Source organism: Streptopelia decaocto, assembly GCF_964273445.1.
Source record: "Streptopelia decaocto genome assembly, chromosome: 1".
NCBI classification, from domain to species: domain Eukaryota; kingdom Metazoa; phylum Chordata; class Aves; order Columbiformes; family Columbidae; genus Streptopelia; species Streptopelia decaocto.
In genome coordinates, this window is record NC_138663.1 from 61,311,456 (window position 1) to 61,332,610 (window position 21,155).

General features: G+C 40.4%; 1 protein-coding gene and 1 long non-coding RNA gene across 2 annotated transcripts in view; one reads left to right on the forward strand and one right to left on the reverse strand.

Moving 5' to 3' along the window:
* The window catches only part of AGK (acylglycerol kinase), a 37,871-nt gene that overhangs the window by 3,404 nt on the left and 13,312 nt on the right, over positions 1 to 21,155 (reverse strand). Inside the window, exons 3-13 of the mRNA XM_082050450.1 lie at positions 19,724 to 19,803; positions 18,422 to 18,497; positions 16,679 to 16,771; positions 15,690 to 15,722; positions 13,602 to 13,696; positions 11,043 to 11,112; positions 10,182 to 10,261; positions 8,033 to 8,090; positions 6,633 to 6,780; positions 5,657 to 5,754; positions 3,351 to 3,421 (exon numbers count right to left, since the gene is read on the reverse strand). Coding sequence (XP_081906576.1) covers positions 3,351 to 3,421; positions 5,657 to 5,754; positions 6,633 to 6,780; positions 8,033 to 8,090; positions 10,182 to 10,261; positions 11,043 to 11,112; positions 13,602 to 13,696; positions 15,690 to 15,722; positions 16,679 to 16,771; positions 18,422 to 18,497; positions 19,724 to 19,803 — 902 coding nt within the window. The remainder of the gene's footprint in view (positions 1 to 3,350; positions 3,422 to 5,656; positions 5,755 to 6,632; positions 6,781 to 8,032; positions 8,091 to 10,181; positions 10,262 to 11,042; positions 11,113 to 13,601; positions 13,697 to 15,689; positions 15,723 to 16,678; positions 16,772 to 18,421; positions 18,498 to 19,723; positions 19,804 to 21,155) is intronic.
* Positions 1 to 21,155, forward strand: part of LOC309438709 — a 29,250-nt gene that overhangs the window by 1,102 nt on the left and 6,993 nt on the right. The gene's annotated exons all lie outside the window — the stretch shown is intronic.

Sequence of the window (21,155 nt, forward strand, 5' to 3'; positions counted from 1 at the left end):
CAAAAAGCCAAGAGGACAGCAGAGAGTTACAGCGTTAATATCTCACAGCTCTCAAGCATGGCAGAATTATCACAAATATTCCAAACATTCAATGCCAGCTGTCCCCAACTTCTCTGTCTTTTCTCTAGACTGATATGAAAGAAGAGTGTTTAAATATTGCCCAGAAAAGAAGTCAAAAAACCACATCAGAAACTCCCTATACACCAAGCATTCTATGCCCTGAAGAATGCAAATGCTGCTTGAAATCACAGAAAATCCCAAAGAACATGAGAACAGGGCATTGAAACAGGAGATTATAATCAAAGACAAAGGAAGTAAGCTAAGATACTAAAGGAAAGGGTAGAGAAGGACAGAAGCAATACTAACTGTGGAAAGTTTGAGTTTAATCAAATATGTATATACTAAAAGATTAATGAGTGAATGTGAGGGAATTAAACATCCTCCCAGCAATATAAATTATAAATCATTGATGGCATGCAATACTGTCAGTTTATACAGTGCAGTACAAACAAACAGCAAGATTCCCTGCTTAAAGTTTAACCTGCTCAAAGTTCCAGATGTTGCACTCTAGTGAACAAGCAGATTGTTTTGGTCCACAAACTGAACCTCTATATAGAGGCAATTATTGGGTGAAGGTAAACTCAAAAGAGACAAGACCTGGAACTAAAGATCAAAAGCAAATGCTGGTGGAAGCAAATAGACACAACTCTACTTGCAGTGATTGCCTCTCTAGTGACCCAGCATAAAAGGATCAGAAATTGTTTCCATTTGATTCTACTGCTTACTCAAGACAAGACAGCAAAGTGAAACAGGAGCAAGACCAAAGCCTAATAGCAACAGTTTCAATTGATTGTTTTATCCCACTCCATACACCGAATTACAAAAATACAGGCAGAGGGAGAACCAGAACACCTATTACAGACAACATACAATTTTAACCTAGTTAAACCCAGAAGCAGCCAACATGAAATGATTCAGAGTAAGACTCTAACAACAACAAAAAAACCCACAAAACAAACACCAAACAAACAAACAAAAACCCACAAAAAATACCAGTCTTCTGCATCATTGCTGGTAACTGTGTTTACGCCCTGGAATTAAAGTTCTCCATACTTTCATATACAGAATCTTAGCTGGCTATCAGGATATGGATTACTGGTGCTACACTCTCCAACCCTGCTCTCCTTCTCTCCTGCACTTCTTAGTAAGCACCACAGTGTAACCACCTGTTCTTCCTCCACCTCATCTTAAACATCAGCTCTACCCCTGCTGCACCCTCTTGTTCACACAAATCTGATCTGCAGCCTGAGGGCACTTATATATACACCTGGGATGACCTACTCCTTCCCCTGAAATCCAGCAGCAGTTGCCCTCCAGCACTCTGATGCATCCCCCACCACTGCCAGAGCCTGCACGGTAGTTTCCTGCTGGATGTGTGGTTTCCTCTGTGTGATCCAGCAGTTCTGATCAGCTCATGCCAGTGCCCTCTTCAATTAAAAAAATATATATGTATGCACTGATAAAAGTATTTTCCCTAAAAATCTTTTCAACACCCCAAATTCTGGTGGAGTTTAAAACTATGCATTAAAAAAAAAAAAAAAAAAAGGAACTTCATCACACATTTCCAAAGTCAAAAGCTGTTGGTGCTAGGCAATGGGGAGCCCCTAATAATGGGCTTGACTTAAACCGAGGGCATTGTGCAGTGAAGAGCTTCTCTGAACACCCTGATTTTGCCTTGGAAAAACAGGGCACATTTTTTTCTGTTCTGACTCCAATCTGCAGGACTAACCAGTCCTTCCCACTGCTCTGCACCCCTTACACCTCTCTTTCTCTTTCTTTGTTACCTACAGACTTTTGGGCACTATTTAGTCAAAAGAGCTTGTTTCTTTGAACTTTGCTTGAACAGCAGCTCAAAGCTTTTGGTACTGCCTCTAATTAGCTCTAGCCAGCAGGGCATGTTATCTCTCATCAGAGGCTTTTTCTGCATGACAGTGTAATTGCAGTCAGAAAATGCGACATACTACTGTGTGGAGCATGTCCAGTCCACACGGGAGACATTCTTTACAGTGTACACTCAAATACCCCTCCCTTAAATCACACAAATTCATTCACATTTTGTCTCCTAGCAAAGCGTCCAAGGACCCAGCACAGCATTGCCTTTGTCTCCCCCCTTTAAGAGGCCAGATTCCTCTTGCTCTTAATGGGAAAATCTCCTCCTTTTTTCCTCCTGTAGCCTTCAAAGCAAAGATTTCAGTACAAAACAACCTATGGTTCACATGGCTCACGTAATTTAAAAACATTTCCAGGTGGCAGCCTGACCTACTGCGTATGCATAGGTCAGAAGATCCTATACCCACTGAGGCTCATGGGATGCTCTAATAAGGGGCCTGCTGCTGAGATTAGTTTCATAAACAAGACATACACACACAAATTTTTAGGGTGACAACAAGCAGGTAAAAATGTGTTGAAATAATCTTGCTGATTTCACTAGAGGGAGCTCTAAGACTAGAAAACAATATTAGCGAATAAAAAGGTAACATGCTGAAGAGTATTCTTGGATTTAGTAGGAAAATCTGTTGCTGGTAGAAACTGCACTGAAGATGCAACGTGGGACTGTATGGAGAAGCTGGAAAGAGCAGCTCAGATTCGCATCTGGTGAGAGCAGGGGAAACAAGCACACTACCAGACAACCTTCCAAGCACAAAGGAAGCAAAACACATTCACTTTCCCTCTACATGCTGCTTCTTCATACCTACAGCCTTCATACTCCACAAGCAAGCAGCACCAATACATTTGCTTAAAGTCCCTGTTTCAAACCACATCTTCCAAAAGCACTTCCAGCTCAGACCTAATTTCTCTCAAGAGTTATGGAGTCAAGGGAGTCCTTCACTCAGAAGCAAGGCCTGTCTAATCTGAGATCAAAAATTCCAGGTACCACTAATACAAATATATTAGCTCTGTGATCTGCTTCTCAACCTGCTGAGCAGCTAAGGCTAAAAGATTCTGGGTATAAATCTGTATGTCTGTCTATAAAAATTGGTTATGACAGTATTACCCAAGCAGCACCAATCAATAGTAACAGGAAAAAATATGAAAGGTATAGCAAACTCAGAAGCTAGGAAGAACTCCAGGTAGACTGCTCTGCCTTGCTTACAGAAAGAGAAAATCAGTAAGAATTTTAAAGAACAAAATCAGTAGTCCCCACAAATCATTACTCACTGGTGTCCTTTGCAGTCCTCTGCTTCTGAATTTTGTAGCACAAAATCAGAGAAAAACACAGCACACTTCTCAGAATTAGTGTTCCGACTCACGGAAATTCCGTCACCTTTTTGCAGCCTTCCCATACTCACCCTCTGTTTACAAACTGCCCTTTGCTGACAGTATTTGCCTCAATGCAAATATCCATGAAGTCTTCAGTGCGCTATGCAAAAAAAAGATTCAGAAATCAAGCAGTTAACATTTCAAAATGCCACACCCATGATACTGCAATACGTTCACAAAATGCCCAGTCCTTTGTTCCACAAAAGGAGGCAGAAGATGTATTTCTGCATTTCATGCTTTTTTCCACTCTTGACTTGAGATTCGGATTATAAATTACAGACAGTAATTTCTCATTGATGACTATGCAACAATAAATACCACAAGAAGTGAAATAATCATTCACACATTTGGCTTCTTGTTACATTTCACACACTTAGTGAAGATAGTAATAGCAAATCACCTGGGGTTTACTTCTGGTTCACAAAGATTTCTTGCATGAATTTAAACAATAGCAAAATGATGCAACATTTGGCCACCAAACGCCACAGTAAGAGAATTTTAAACAATATAAATTGGAACTCGCAGTGTTCTTGGTATCATTCCTTTAAACTCCTTACTTAGCTTATTTTTTATTTACAGCCTGCCCTTAAACCAAGTGTACAGTAAAGCTCTTGCTGGGAAAGCAACTTTGATTAAGATGCAGTTCATTTTTCATTTATTTATTTTCACATCTCTGTCCTGGCAAAAGTCCTAGTGCAAATGCAATCAAAATGACAAAAGCAAAAATAAATGCATCTATTAGTATAACTTGTCTTATTCCTTAGCTGTATCTGCAGAGGTTGGCTTGGCACTGTATGAGCTGCACCTGTATGGCTTTATCAGCTTCTCTTTGACAGGGCAGCCTAGACACAAATCGAAGGTGAGACAGAAATGACAGGAGTGGCTGACAATACTCAGCAGATATGCTCTGGTATCGATTTGAGAGAGCTGTTGGTCAGCTTTGATGGCTACAGGGACAATAGCTTCAAGAGCGGGAGTTAAAAGCAGTTAAAACGGGTAGAAACAAAGAAGTGATATCAAGGTACTTCCCGCTCTAGAAACAGAAAAGTACAACTGCCCCAACATAAACTCATCCATTTCTCTAGGCTGTTCACCAGACCTGGTAACCCTACATCACTTCTTTCTTCAATACTAGTATTAGAGTGCATCTTGAAGGCATAAAGGAGGAGGTAAAAAAAAAAAAAAAAGGACATAAGGGATAGTCTGTGGCAATGAGATTTTCAGCTCTTGGCAGGTCTGGTTTTACTTTACATCACTGACTCTAATTCAGTTCAGCGACCAAAAGTGTTCTCTTCAAGGGTCATCTAGAAACCACTAAAAAACCCGAATACCCTGGTAGTCTCTGTCTAGCTTATACCATTACTAGGGCACTGGTGGTCCAAATCATAAACCACTCCTGAAGAAACTAAAATTTATGTGGTACATTCTAAAGACAAAACAGGAAGAAATTTTAAGACTAGATTTGTGGGGTTTTTTTGGTCTGATCCTACAATGATAACATGGCAATAATATTAACATAGATTTTCAGGTTCTTGAAGACTCTGAATTCTGAGCAAGAAACACTTTGTGGTAAACTCAGCACCTCCTGTTAATCTGGGTGCAGTCGCAGTGGTTTCCTGCAGCCATGAGAAAGACATGAAGAGCAGCTCACCAGGACAGGATCACTGTGTTAGTGTTTTCCAGTAACATAAAAGACTGACCTACCTATCCAAATAACTTTCACAGCAATAAAATTGTACCAAAACACAGACATAAACCAAAGATAGGTTTTAAAACAGGGACTGAACAGCACAATTGTGTTGAGAAGGTTATGACAGGAACAGTTCCCTTGCTCTCTTGGTTCTCCTCCTCCACAGTCACCTGCATTCCCTGTCCTTTAACTCAATGTAGTCCATATTCTTTCTCTTGTCCCTGTTCTTTTTAACTCTTTGCTCTGCAAGCCAAAAGAGAGAGAAAAAGCCACAGCTCCAGGCAGACATTGAAGCTCAGCTTCCTTACACCACCAGCTGATAAAACAGAATCACTCTCACATGGGTCAGGAAGAAAGGGAGTGCCTATTTGGATGCCTTGTTTTCTCCTGGCAATCCTAAAGCTTCTGTTTGGCTAGTGAAACCTTCTCACTACACAAATTCCTCCTGATCCCACTGCATCCCAGTTTTACAGGGGTCTCCAGTGCTTTTACACTGGCTCTGAAACTTGCCCATTCCTGGATTCAGTCATGGGCCCCTCCTTGCATGGAGTAGTGAGTTTTATTTATATAGACACAAGAATGGGAGTTTAGCAAGAAAGGAAAACTCTGTGCAGTATCTGGAATCCAGTTACACTACGGTCTTACTGTCAGATCAAGCTGCCTGTTCCGAGTTGTGATGGAAAGCTCAATGGTGGAGAGTTCCAGTTCTTCCCAGTCCTCTGGGGTTACCTCCTGGGGGATCTCTGTAAATCCAGAAGAGAAGATATCATTAAGTGGAATTTAATTACACAGGTCATAATTTCACTGCTATGAAGCATGAAACATCAATGCCAGCTGCAAAAATGACTCTGACCCATTGTGACCAGTAGCATTGTTTCTTTAAAATGTCAAAAGCTTAAAAAAGGAAAAGAGACCTTGGGAGTACTGAAGGAAAGAAAAAAACGCCACCAACATTCATACAGTAGCATGGAAAACTATCAAGCACATTACATGGCAGCCCTGTGAGTCCTTATGCCGAGGGATTAACAGATCTCCTGGGTTATTATAATATTACAGAAACATTTAGCATTCTAAACACACCAAGTGCTGCTACCAAAACAACAGGAATCCAATGTTCAGAATTCTGTGGTAATACGTATTTTCTATAGGAAGAAACCCCAGGGTTCAGTTCTCATACACAGGTCACTTAGTTCACGCTTCTGTCTAAATCACCTCTGCTAGCCAAGAAGGAACGAGAAGGACTTTGCACCACACCAGACTGTGCAAAATATACGCTCCCCTTCCTTTTTCAGTCTGCCACATGCACTGTAGTTGACAACCCAACCCAAGAGAGGCTCACAGAGCACACAGAAGAAAATTTATCGTACAGAAGAAAAATTTAATGTACTACAAGAAACTTAAGGCTTCTGCATGGCTCAAGTTTTATTGTTCCATTTAAAGTTACATATGTTGTACATATATGGCAAATAACACTGTAACTATCTTGACAAAGTCACAGCTATAATAACAACAACAACAAAATGAGAGAACAGAAAAGCAGAAACACCTCCCCTGCTCCAGCCCAATCTATTAGAAGAGTAAAGCCTGACTGTGAGTTTATGCCAAAACACATGCACTTTACCTTTTGGAGGAGGTGACCAGTATAACCGAAGTCGTCTGTAAAGCCTCTTGTACAAAGGAGGTCTGGATGGTTTCTCCTCTGGCTCTTCTGGAGGTCTCTCAGTTGGACCCAGATACATGAGAGCAGCTTGACGTTTCTGAGGCCATTCCTTGGATTTACATGGAAAGGAAAGACAGAAGACAAAGGGCCTTTTGTGGAGCACCTACCTGTTTGTTCTGTTTAGTCTTCAGCCTGTTTATTCTGTGCTCCCAAGTATTCCTTCAGAGCTACTCAGATCCCACCACTGCCTCAGCCCACCTTATTGCTCTCCAGCCTCCAGATACATACGTGAGATGACATTTTTCCAGCTTTGGAAAAGATAACCCATAGTTCCCAAGTTTACTCATGTACTCCTTCCCCACACAGAAGTGAGGTATTTTCCCCTCTATAAGCAGAGGGAAAATGCATGTTTTCTTTACTGCTGATGTGTGTCAGGGTGACACAGCAGGTCAAACAGATCTGTTTAATGGACAATGAATAGCTTACCAGTGAAATCCACTATCACTGTCACTAACTGAGGCTAAGGACTCAACAAAAGTGAGAAGGGGGCTGGAGAGAAGTGAAGAATAGGTTTCTAACTAAAATGCCAGCACACAGCATCATCACCTCAAATTTCCTGGGGATACTTTGAGGGGGGGGTCAGGAATCTTTCATGGACACATTACAATTTAACTCCCCTTTACAGGATCTTCCTATAAAGGAAGCATTGGCACTATCACAGGTAGTACGGCTGGACTGCACAACCTGATCTACCGTACCAGCTTCTGGGTATTTCCACAACCGTTCATGAGGCTCTTTATATGTTCAGAGAACAGGAAAAAGCACGTGAATGAAAATGCCTCACATTTCATGCAGGTCAAACTTTAATCTTTCCAGGGTCAAGTTTAAGCAACAGAGAAGTTTAAGGTGAGATATAAGCTATTAATCTTAATGTTCATTTTACTACACACGGAAGCTTGATAATCAACGTGCATGAGCAGCCTCACTATAGATACTTCTGCCAGAAGAATAAATCAGAATGAAATGTTACCATAAGAAAGACTGCTGAGAAAAGGTGACAGAGCACTTTAATGGTTATCTCAGGCACCACTAGGGTTCTCCAGTTTCAAAGGTTATTGGCTCCCTCTGGTGATCTTGCAGCAACAGATCCTCAGTAACGATTTTTTTTTAAGTATTCTTCCCCGCCTTCAAGTCTTCCGAAGTTAAGTCTATCAATTGGTAGGTTTTTAACAAGTCGAGTTTCACTCCCATTTTATATTGTTACTAGAACCCTTCACAGAAACTTGCTGATAAATTATACAAAGCAGTCAGCCTTTTCATTTCCCAACTACAAAAACATTTTTCTCACAATTACTCTTTACCTTCAACGTACTGAAAAAGTGAGCTGCTTTGGTTTTCAGAGGCCCAAGGTACCAGTACCTGAAAAAAAAGAACACAGAACTCCTAAGATACCAGTCATCAATACTGGGAGAGGGAGAAATCTTGCATGAAGTCAGAGCACACAGACTTGTTTGCCACTGAAATAAGTGCTCCCTGACAATCTTTAGCTTTGTGATACTATAAGATAGTTCCTACGTATCACCAGCAGCTTAGCAGTGACATCCTTTTCCTGAGTTACAGATCACCAAAACGCAGTATACAATCTTCACTACAGGAAGTGTGACATCTCAGTAGCAGGATTTTACCTAGTTATGTGACACAACTGGGAAAGATATAAAGGTCTGTGGTCTAACAGTTGGTGGGATGCATTTCTGCAATATGCAATAAAGAAAGAGTTTGGAGGAAACAAACAAAATCAACAGCTTCAGTAAAAAAAGAACAGAGCCAGCAAACATTCATTTGCCCCAAATGATTCTGAGATCAAAATCAATGTTTTACAAAATAAAAATCCTGCCAGCCATGCAGCATTGTACAGAATCTAAAGATATGACTATATTTAGGCAGGCTTCACACACATTTTGATCACTGTCTTCCACCAAAGGTCAACAAAGCACATTAAACACCATCAGCTCAAGAGCACTGCAGATATAACTATATCATTAACTACTAAGATGTGCAACTGTCACACCACTCCCATTAAGCCATGAAATTGTCTGTAAAATAATAAAACCTCTACAACATAAAACAGCACCATGTCTTCACCAGGACAGTGCTTAGCAGAGGAACAGTCAGGCAAATTTCTGGAACTGTAGCCTGTGGCTCAACTCCCTTTGTAGTAGCTGTCTTCTTTTCAGTATAGGATCAGTTGTACTGGAATAAACCAAATGTTTGTTTAGCCCAGTAACCCATCTCTCACAGGGACCAAAAGTGCATGAAGTTGAAAAGTATAAAAACAGCATAAGCACACATAGTTCTTGTCCCAGGCGCACTCTGAGCACCCACTCGTTTGTGGCTGAAGTGCTTTCCAAGCTGGGCATGTTTTCTGTGGATTCAAAAACATTCATGGAAGAGAACAAGGTTTGAGGATGTTCAGGCTGCCCCACGTACAAAAGGTGCTGTCACGCCTCCAGCACTGAGTCCAAAAGACTTTTATGAAAGGGAACTGCTGCAGGAAGAGATGTGAAGGCTGACGCAGGGCAAAAATCAGGGTATGGGCGGGAAGCCCAATAAGAGTACAGAGGGAAGAGAAGTGCAGTTCCTTCACCTTGGGGCTGCAGTTTGGACAGACCCTGCGGCATTGCCAATGGAGCACCTACACAAGCCACTGAGCATGTCCCTTGCTTCCCAGGGACAAACCCGCTAACCATCTACTCATCTCCCGCATCCCACATCACCTCTCAAACCTATTCAAATATTTGCCAGACAGACTGCAGAGGTCTGCTACCTCTTGCTTTCTGACAAAGACAGCTTACTCACAAAACACATGGTATTTCCTTACAGCTGTGCAGCAGAGGCATATGCCACAATTCCTCCGTAACAGTTTGAGAAGTGAACTGCTTTGGCCCTGCTGCTCCTTCACCAAATAATGCAAGTCATTTGATACACAGACAGCGGCATACTAAACGCCCATTTGGAGAAAGACCAACAATAATTAGCTTAGCATTCAGAGAACAGTCATCAGACAGCACGGCCTATGCCATTTCTGGCAGGAACTGAAGGGCATTTCTACTGCATCTGATGTCCCTTGTTGGAATTGGGTTACAGAGACTCCGTGCATCTTTTCATTGGCAACTGATGAAAAACAATGGCCAATTACTTTACTTAGACTTTACTCAAGGGAGAGCTTTCCCACTGATACAATCTGAACGAAGTTCCAGAAGTGGGCACCACAAGGCAAACAGAAAGTAAATACTTCAAAGAAAAGTTTGGCACCAAATAAGTGTTTATTTCAAATGATAAAAATGCTGAAACTTCTTCTACTCACATTTGTGTAGTGCAAGACCAAAAAGAGTGGGTGCCTGTGCCTGTCAAATGCCTACACTCAAAAAAGACTTATTTACAAGACAGGGATATGTCTTTTTACGCAACAGATGCTAAAAAAGGTACAGTTAAAAAAAGGTATTTTCTTACTTGCTAACTTTAACTCCTGCATCTCTGTAAGATCCCCATCTTAAACCAGTCACTGCAAACACAGGCTGTTCCTTCTCTCCCTGTACAGAAAAATAAACATTGTGAAATTGCTTTCTCTTATCTAGTTTCCATCTTTGTCTTCTGCGGCTAGAAAAATATCATTTCTATATAAAAACTGATTTGTGATTAATCCCAAAAGTGAAATTTCACAGAAGAGGTATGATGAGTAGCTAACAGCAACAAAGCTAAGCAGAATTTAAGTGTTATGCATTCCATCTGCTCCCAGAGAGGAACATAAGAGGTGAGGTTTTGAAGAGGCTGATTGACTTTGACTGCACATGCAGCAACAGCCATCTCATTTTGTGGATTTTGTCAGCCAAAAGCAAGGAGTTCTGCACAGTGACACTAAGTTCCCACTGCAGAAATGCCCATTCTGCAACATAACTGAAAAAAATAATATTCAAAAGTCATACGGGGCATAGTCAAAGGTTTTCCCATTTCACATTTTTCAGTTTGTAAAAAAAAGCTATTAACTCCACAGTGCATATGAATGCATTAAATCAGCTCAGACAGCTATTGTTATCTCTCACCATTTCTATAGCAATACTGGCATAAGTTTTGTATTCATCAATACTCTCTGAGCCTCAAAAAAGATGTTCAAGCATTCTAGTGTTTTCTCCAGTTTAGACTATATGATGTCATAGCATACAGTGGAGAAATAGCTGCCACCAGAACTGCTGATATCATAAACCAAAACTCATGACAGCATCACACAGAGGAAAAGCAGTCCATGTAAACAGAACAACATGTAAATAGGAAAGTTTCAGGAATGTTTGGTACCAAATAAGCAGATGTTTTTACCTTGATCTGCAAGACATCAAGTGGAACTGTCTCTCCCTTCAAAATGGCCAACGTAGCATTAGTAATGTGTCTGAAAAAGAAACAGGAAAGAAATAAATGAAAACAAACAGGAAGGAAAGAAAAGAGTAAACTTGACACGTTTTTCAGCAAACCCCACAAGCCCAGGTGTTTGTTTTTTGGTTTTTTTTTGCAGCAAATGCAACAACCCCAGGAAAAGAACTCTGACAAAGTGCTGCATATCTGTGAAACCAGAAAGCAAACCAGGTGGCTGCAACACATGATAAAGCCAGAGTCCTAACAAACAGCAAAAGACCTGAAAAGCAAGAGGAAGTTCTCAGCCTAAGTTTTTCAGAGATTCCTCCTTCTTCAGCTAACCTGGCAGATCACATGCCAACTCTGTTACTTGCTGTTTTGGTTACTTAACACACTAAGGACCCAAATCATGGTTTTATTTTATTGGCGGCAAGTAGTACAACCTGGGAGAGAAGAGGATGGTCATGAGACTGGTCTCAGTTCCTATGTCTGGGACTGAAATGCCTTAGTATGTTAACTTGTTTTGAAGTTTTTAATGAACATAAACCTACCTACCAGTAGTGCTCATTTGATTTTGGTCTCCGTTAAGTCACGGACAGTAGCTAAGGCACTTTCTCATTTTGAGTCATAAAGCATGGCACTAAAGATTTTGTAACCAAAGCGTTTGAGTTCATAAAGAAGTCTATGTTCATACCTTGAGGCATATATTTCATTAAAATCCCCTTCTTGTTTTCAAAGTTGGGTAAAATCTAAATTTGACATCGTGCACATTTCCAGTGTCTCAGCTGGACAAAAGGAAAGAAAAACCAACCAACCAACAAACAACCACAATACCAAACGTAGTTTTCAAATCCAGTCCAATATTCACGTGAGTCAGCAGGAGAAATTGCCTTCGGCTTCATCAGGGTTATAACACTGAGACAGAGAAGGAAACTGTTCTTCCCTCAGCCCTTCTTTTCTCCTAACTCTTATGTTTGTCTAAGACCTCTACAATTCCTACACTCCAAAGGTGAGACAGTGCTGAAGGAACCAAAGCCCAAATATTGCTTTTTAAAATATCACTTCTGCACTTCTGAAGTCAGGTTCTGTTACCAGTTTGGGTTGTTAACCAGTCTATGGACCAAATTCCTTTCAACTTCACCCATATGCTGCAGTCTCACTTGCACAGTTCATTACCTTGGGACAAGAAGATCACTCATTTCAAACAGCTTCTTTAGAACCCAAACATAAATTATTATTTTAATCTTAGCTGCTGATTACAGCCCTGTCCATCTTGCCGAGCTCAAAGCACTCTGGTGGTTTTAATGAAGGATGTTATGCCAGTTGGCTCGTGGGTTTTATGTATGATGGATACCAGCAAGGGTTCCGCAAAGAAGAATATTAATGAGTTACTGGGAGAAGCAGAGTGAACAGATTTCAGGAGCGAGGAGAAATATTTTCATCAGCATAGGAGAAGGGAAAAATGTAAAAGATATGAAGTGTGGGGAAAAGAAAGGTTAGTTGACTAGCCTTTTTACTTTTGAGGTGGACAAAACCTCACAACAAGCTGAAATGCAGACTGGATCACACCCAGGATGCTGACAGATAAGATTCAGGTTGTTGGAGAGTTGTCATCATCAGTCCCATCACAGGAATGAGCAAGAAACCCTGGAAAAGTCAGTAATGGGATCCAGCCTTTCCCATAAAGATATTCTTGTACTCTTTACTTTGCAGGTGCTAACCAGGTTATATGTGGACTAGTTTTTAGAATTCTTGAACTGGAGAAGGGGCGGAAAGAAGACTTCTGTTTGTCATATCCTTAGTATATACTTGTCATATCCTTTTTGACTATTCCTAAGAGGCTTGATCCTTCTAATTCATTTTTTTTTTTAACTCTGAACATCACACCATCACAATTAGCCACAGCAAATTATTTCACAGAATCACAGAATGTTAGGGATTGGAAGGAACCTCAAAAGATCATCTTGTCCAATCCCCCTGCCTGAGCAGGAACACCTAGATGAGGTTACACAGGAATGTGTCCAGGCAGGTTTTGAATGTCTCCAGGAGACTCCACAACCTCCCTGGGCAGCCTGTTCCAGTGTTCTGGCACCCTTACTGTGAAGAAGTTTCTTCTCATATTTAAGTGGAACCTCTTGTGTTCCAGTTTGGACCCACTCCCCCTTGTCCTATCACTGGTTGTCACCGAGAAGAGCCTGGCTCCATCCTCATGACACCCATCCTTTATACATTAATGAGGTCACCCCTCAGTCTCCTCCAAACTAAAAGAGACCCAGCTCCCTCAGCCTTTGCTCACAAGGGAGATGCTCCACTCATTTTACATTCTAATAATACATGCACTTCCTTCTTTCAATTTTTAGTCAGTTTTGGGGAGTCATTAACTCAGGCAAGTCCATCAAGCTCTGCCCAGAGACTGCCAACTTCTGTGTAACACAGAAGAAAAAGAAAAGTATCAAGCTACTGAGAAGCACTGCTCCTTAAAAAGAAACCAAAAAAAGCCTCATTTCAGAAACATATAATACTTACTGGACTTGGTTCGTGCTCTCAGGGTAGAGCGTGTGGCTCAGAGTGCAGGTCTTTCCAAGAGGTATGAATCCTATAGGAATCTTACTGAAGGCAGCCTGGACACATAAGGAGAGTAAATTAACATTTGCATCAGCTGAACAAAGCTTCCTGTGTGGAGATCACAGCTGTGCCTGATATCACCCCTTTGGCACTGAGCAGCCAGGCTCTTCCTTAAATGAGGCAGTAATACATAATGACTCAGAACATGGCATCCGAATCTGTGAATCCACCACTGCCAACAGGGTACAAAGGAGCTCTCTGTAATCATTAAGAGCGTTGTTACATGCAGGTTGGCAGCCACGTCCTAACTAATGCAGGGATTCTGTCAGCAATCTGCCATCTTTCTCAATACTGACAGTGGCATCACAGGCTCTGAATCTCATTTACCATTGCAGAAATCCCCCTCTGACAGAGTAACCTTGCATGGCAAAGAGATTTTCTCAGTTAAGGAAAGGAAATTAATTGATTCCTCTAGCATCCAAATCATGAAGCAGCAAAACGTCCAATTTTTGGAAGTCATTGACCATGTTATTTTTCTGTACCACAGTTCAGCAAAAGGGCTTGCTGAAGGAGCAAGTTATTACACTGCACCTCATAATAAGCTGTGCTTCTTGAAGTGTGTCAGCAAATCAATGTAAACGACCGTATATCACAATGTACCATCTCCCTCCTGGGCACTGCTGCCAGAAGCACCGTGACACTGCAAATCTGCACCAAGTAATACCCCTCTTGCTTCATTCCCACTCGCTCTCCCTCACTGTCTCTGTGTCACCTGCAAGTCTTAACACATCTCAAACACCCTTCTCCCCTTTTCTTCAAGATTGTTTTACAGCATGCAGATGACAGGCTGTTTGCAGCTCGTGCCCTGCTCCCTGGCTGCCAGGAACAGCCTTTCTGGAATACCTTGCACAGACTCGTCTTATCCAGGCAACAGTGGTGTGACATACTCCAGTAAAAAGGGAAGCAGAGCACAGACTGAGGGGGCTGAACTGCAGATCTCTACTCCTAAGACAGAGTTACATGAAGGACAAGAAGAATCCCCTAGCCAAAGGCACATAGTGACACAGTGGCAATACTACAATGCAGTATTCCACCCAAAATAGTACCAAATGCAGAATTTTCTATGCTACTGCAAATCAACCTAAGCTACATCAAGATAATGAATCAAAAAACAGAGAAGAAAAACTAGGCAGTAAAGCCTCTAAAACTTTTCTTCTAGTGTCTTTAGATTATAGAGGTCTCAGAGGCAAACTTATTATTATATTAATATACTAATATTAAATCTAAAAAACTGATGTCTCAGAATTGATACAGCCAGTGCCACTTTAAAAATACTAGCTTGGTTGCAGAGTTTCTCTTGTCACATTCAGACAAAGCAACCACCTAAACAGATACAATTCTAGCTGCCAAGGATATCATCATAATCTTGTCTGGATCATTTAATTGAGTTTTTTCCAGCTCCTGCCAGAAGGTTTTTGGGAACAATGATTCCCTCCTTTCTTCAATAACACTGTCCTCCCTCTTTAAAAAGAAAAATCTCTCTCATTTACACTTGGAGCCATCCACCTTGAGAGGTTAAAATTTGCTTCCTGCAGCCATCTGCATAGGTAGATATTCACCGCTCGAAAAGACTGCAAAGTAATCATAAAGCAATAGGAGCATGGCCATAGCTGAATTCAGTTTCAAGCCTGTACAAATACAAGAAAAACATGTACTTTCGCCCAATGCTTCTGCCAAACAAAGCAGCGCACACAGCTGGTCCATGGGTCTTTGAAAGTTGTGCATTTGGCTTCTCCGCAGTCCCTGCTCTGATGCTGGAAACTTCCCAAAGCCGTGGCGCGGGAGCCATCGCACTCTCTGAGAAAGGGAACGAAGAACAACGTGTAGAATTGCAGGACACCAGCGTGGAGGACTTATTACGCAGCAAGCTGGCTCCAGATTAGTAAGCAACGTATCTGCAGAAGACAGCTGGGGCCAAGGGATCACAGCAGATGCGCAAGACACTCCCTCTAAGAAATAAACAACATTTTAAAAATGACACTTCCTCACCTCATCTGCTCTGCGGAGAAGTCCAGTTATGACCTGAAAAACAGGGAAAACGCTCAGCTCTGAGAATTTTCATTTTTAGTTACAGCAGAAAGCTACAAAATTCATACCCACATCTACTCTTTGGAAAAGATTTACAGAGCAGCCACTCTTTTATGGAAGGTGCTACAGTTATTTACATTGGAAAGGAGGCATGGACAGTGTGCAAACCTGGTGGAAATAGCAAGGTTATGAGTACACATGAGTATATGCTGGCACCACAACCAATGCCAGTGTAAATGTTTTAACATTATGCTTTGCATAATGCAAAGATGGCACTGGTCAGTGTGCAATTAAAATAATCAATTCTAAGGCTAGAGGAGAAAATATGTATTCTGACTACTTTTTCTTAAGGTCATTGCATTTCATTTAGCCATTGCCTTATGAAGCCAGTAGTTAGCATTCCGGGAAATGCCTTAATAAAATGCAGCCTTCCTTGAAAAAATAAAGTATCCCCCAGTTCTGCTGGTAGTTTGCTCCTGTCATTAATCATCTTGACAACAGGCATTTATTAAATACATACCACACTTTGTTATTACTCCCACATAATTTTTAAATTATTTGATTCCCACTTAGCAAAACATGAATTCCTCTTGGGGAGTACAGATAGGAAAGAACTTTGAAAATGAAACCATTACAGCTATATTACACAGAAAGAAAAACTTAGAATCACGTCTCTCCAAATAATTTTCTCATTCTAGAATAAAATTCTGGAAGCTACTTATGTCATCCACTCTTTCTGCCCCCACTTCCATCATCATTTTTAGACTAACAACAACTAGCTGAGTTTTCTTATTCCCAGAAGATTAAATATTGACTGAAAACACAGGTAATAAAATGGACAAATGTCTAGCTAATAGTTGTTATGATGATGCTACATTACACAGACTCAATCTTCTCACTCTCAGCATGACTATTATTCTCAACAAACCAGGACAAAGCTCCTGCAGTACCTCTTGTACTGTGCCATCTCCTCCTGCAATAATGATCAGATCTGTGTTTTCCATCAATTCCAGCAGCTTTTTCGCTTGTCCCTCATAATCAGTCTGAAGAAACAGAAAACCAAACATGAGAACTCGAGTGACTATTTCTAGGATTTCTCTTCTATAGTAAAAAAAAAGAATCATCTGTCCATTTGCTAAACAGTTATTCTCACATAGGCACACAGTGCTGTATATTACTTACGTTCACTGAAATTTCTTCGACTTATAAAACAAGTCTGCTGCCGAATACAGTATGTGCAAACACACAAAAAAGCTAAATCAAATATCAGCACAAATCTTATTCAGTGGATCTAGAATATCGCAGCAATCTGATTTCCAGGTAGCTTTACACTGGAACAAAATCACAAGCAAACCATGCACTCGCAGAAAAAGTCCCAATTTGTTTAGCAGCCAAAATGCCCAAGTGCGTCTCCTGAAACACAAAATCAGGTACATAAAAGGCTACTGTCCGAGAGCAAGCTGCTGACAACGGGTTTAGCAGTGAAGAGCACTGACTTTCTAAACAAGCAACACTGTTTTCTGAAAAATTAGTATCTTTTACAAGACAGGGGATAGATTTTTTTAGATGAGCCTATCACAATAGGACAAGGGGTAATGGTTCTAAACTAAAATATGGGAAATTCAGGCCAGACATGAGGAAGAAATTTTTACACTGAGGGTGGTGAAACCCTGTCCCAGGTTGCCCACAGAGGTGGTAGATGCCCCATCCCTGGAGACATTCAAGGCTGGGCTGGACGGGGCTCTGAGCAACCTGATCTGGTTGAAGATGTCCCTGCTCATGGCAGGGGGGTTGGACTGGATGACCTTTGAAGGTCCCTTCCAACCCAGACTATTCTGTGATTCTACAAGGACATCTCAGCCTCAGTTACTGGCCCAACCCTTTTTTCCTAACTTGGCTGGTCTGAAGCTACGAATTGTCAGTTCTAAGTATTGCAAAATTTTTTTATTCCTTAGGCTGAGCCTATGTATTTTCAATGATCAGAAAAAAGCATTCATAAAAAATGACATTTTAACACTAAATCTTGTGAAAAAGACTCCAAGACAGAAAGATACATGTCAGAGTACTTCACTGCTAGGAGACAGTGACTATTAAACAATCCACATATCACAACCACAAAAACCTGCAAAAAAACCCAGAATCCCTTCATGTTTACTTGTTCTTCTCTTTCCAAAGAAACCTCTCTGCTAATTCACACCATTTAGAAGACAGTGTTCTGCTTTCATGATGGGTATGTTATTTGAGGATACACTGAGATATTTTCAGTGTAAAAATAAAAGGTTATTTGTAATTAATCTGAACAGTTCCACCGCATGTCAAAGTTCCTCCCTTCTGAATTCTGCAAGTTCAGTCAGAATTGACGATTTCAACAGCAATGGGCACGCACCACTAAGCAGCACTCAAATATTTAGAGAATTTTCTCTCAAACATGAATTATACAAGGGCTGCTTTAGACACAAACACATGTACTGCTTTAGCTGAAAATTAAAAACTCACTATATAGTTTGTAAATTAACTGTGAATTAAAAAGAAGATTAAGTACTAGCTTAATATCTCAGTATTTATTTCTTCCCATGAGATGTCTACAGGACAACTGAGAATTTCAAACACATCCAGAATTTAATTTCAGTTTTTCAACAGGAGAAAGCAGAGCAGACAATATATCTATATTAGCAGAACCTATCAGTTCTTACCTTAACAATAGTTACATCCAAGCCAGATAAATGCAAAATTGGAGCAGCATTCTTCTCAAAAAGGTTCCTGGCTTTGCTAGAAATAATGAAGTAAAAACCATTTCATTAGTCTGGTGGCTAAAATAATTTAAAAGGAAATAAACAAATGAATAGCAAGAAAAAGTCTACTTAAAAATGAGCATATAATCTATACAATCAGTCACTCAACCTGCCAGCCAGGAAAGATGAGATTTCATTTGGTTCAAATTTATTACATTTCTAGACTCATATCTCAGATGTCAGTTGTTTGTTGCAGTTCTAATAAATTCAGAAGAGGTTATCTAGCTTTCTCCAAAATAATAAAAAAATGCAACACACAAACAAAAAGTTATTTGAAAATTAATGACTTACAGAGCACCAGGCGTTAAGACCACAAAGAAAGCCTGTTTATGCTTCCAGAAACATTAAAACATACATATTTACTGTTATATATTATTAAATAAGTTTAGAAGGAAAATTTTAGCTGACCTTCTTTTCTTATAGGACTGATGCATTTTCTGCTTGTAACTGCATAATAAAATAATTATGCCATTAACTAAAAATTGCTTACAACAAGTAGAAACATGAAACTAGAAGTCAGAGACTTCATTTATTAACACTGCATTTTCCAGTCATGGGTGTTTTGAACAAAAGCACCTAAGTCCAAGCACTTCCATGTCACATATATTATTCCTTTCGTATTGTTACTAACAACTCCCTGCCCCTCCCCATTAGCTGATCAGCAGAAATAGACAAACATCATATCCAAGATTACTGGTTTTCTGCTAATGAACACGCAAAAATAGCAGCCGACCTCTTCCAGGAGTCTTGCTCTGAGCCCGTATTTAGCCTCTCAGTTCGTGGGCACATCCCTTTCAAGGGCAGGTTCCCACAGCAGTACGATCACTGCTGTCTTACTTCAAGCCTTGAAGCAATCAAGGTCATCTCTTATTTCTATAGCTTTTGAGGGCGGAAATGCATCACATACAAAAGTTCGGAAGGAATTCCACATACGAAGGGATGACAAAGGCCGAAACACAGAATAAAATAAAAATTTAAAATATACACCTTTAGAAATAATTCTTTCAACTCAAGCATCTAGTTCTATTTCTCAGCCCAATATTTTTGGTGAAATAAAATTTGGCATAGCTACATAGCACCAGCTTGGCATCAGAGGGAGGCAAAAAATGAGCTCAAAAGCCTGGCTGGCTTTTATAGTGGATGTCAGAGCAAAAATACAGAAAGAGTGGCTCACATATGAGTGTAGAGAAGGGGAAATTTTACCCTTTGCAAGCTGCTGGGTTGAGGAATACCGTTGCTTTCTTCAGTGGCATACTGGAAGGGATCAGCTCATCACCAAAAGCCTAAGTGAGAGAAAAAGAGCAGAATTCAGTTAATCTTTTAAGCACATTGGTAAAACAGTTCAAAATAATGCATCTCTACAAATGCCAATGGGCCTTCAAGCCTCCCGACATTCAAATGACTTCCATCTTCAGCCATTTTACAGGTCTGCTATCCAAAGACCTGCACTCTTAGCAACAGCTCACGCCACTGTCACAAGTCCTCTTTAGCTCATTTTTACAATTCCACCGCTATTTCATTTTTGCCAAGCTCTGGTTTTCTGCCATGGGCAGAGATCCAAGGAGCTATCATTGACTCCAAGGTTACTTGATTTTCCTTCCTTATGTAACTCTCATACACCTGCCTGCCACCTTCTTTCTGTATCTTTTTCTGCTTCTGTACTTCATTTTTTTAATATCTTCTGCTCATTTTTTTATTTTCTATGCTTTGGTTTTTGAAGATATAAAAGATAATTTCCCTGACCTATAAGCACGCTCACTGTTTCTCAAGACATTTTTTCTCCCTAATGTCTCCATATAAAAAAATCACTGAATTCCTCTTCAACTTTTGATCCAATTCTGAATAGATGCCTCCATTTTAAATTATTCAAGAGTTACTCCATACAGCCTTTTGTAACTTTTAGCCATTTGTACCTATTTCCATAGCTTTTCAGCACAGGAGAGGCAAGAAAAGGCAAAGCTTCCACACATGTTACTTCCCACTCCGTAAACCTCTTTGAGGTCACCTAAAGGCATCCTCACTACCACATCAAATCAAGCTGGTTCTGAGTACAAGATGACAACGTATTCAGCAGTATCATGCAGAAGACTCAGAAATAAAGTAGGAACAAAAGACTACTGCACTGAACATAAGACAGAGTCAAGTGTCCTTGTTTTTTTCTCCTCTTTATCTTGAAAATTAATCCACCTAGCAGGAATTTTTATATTGGAGAAGGTGGACACTGTACACAAAGCACAGTAGATTTTTAGTGATCATTAGGTGTTTAAATTCATAATTAATTCCACTTGCCAACTTGGCTCGGGAAAGCTCAATTAAAAGAAGTGTGCAGCTGCCTATGTTGTTTAAAACATTCACATTTCTTCTTCAAGAAAGGAAAAGGATGAGAGAAGTCGCTGAGACTAAAGGAATCTTCAAAGAAAGGGAAACAAATCAATAGAACTTAAGCTTTACTCAAAAATCAGCTGGAAAACAGACCAACTTATCACAATTGTTGGGCAGGAGCTGGAAAATATAAGGGACCTCTAGCATGTTACAGCTGTTAGAAACAATTAATTAATTGCTTGGGGGGCATGATGTGATGTATTTGCTTGCTCTAAACAACCTAACAAGGCTCACAAAGAATTTATGAGTAATG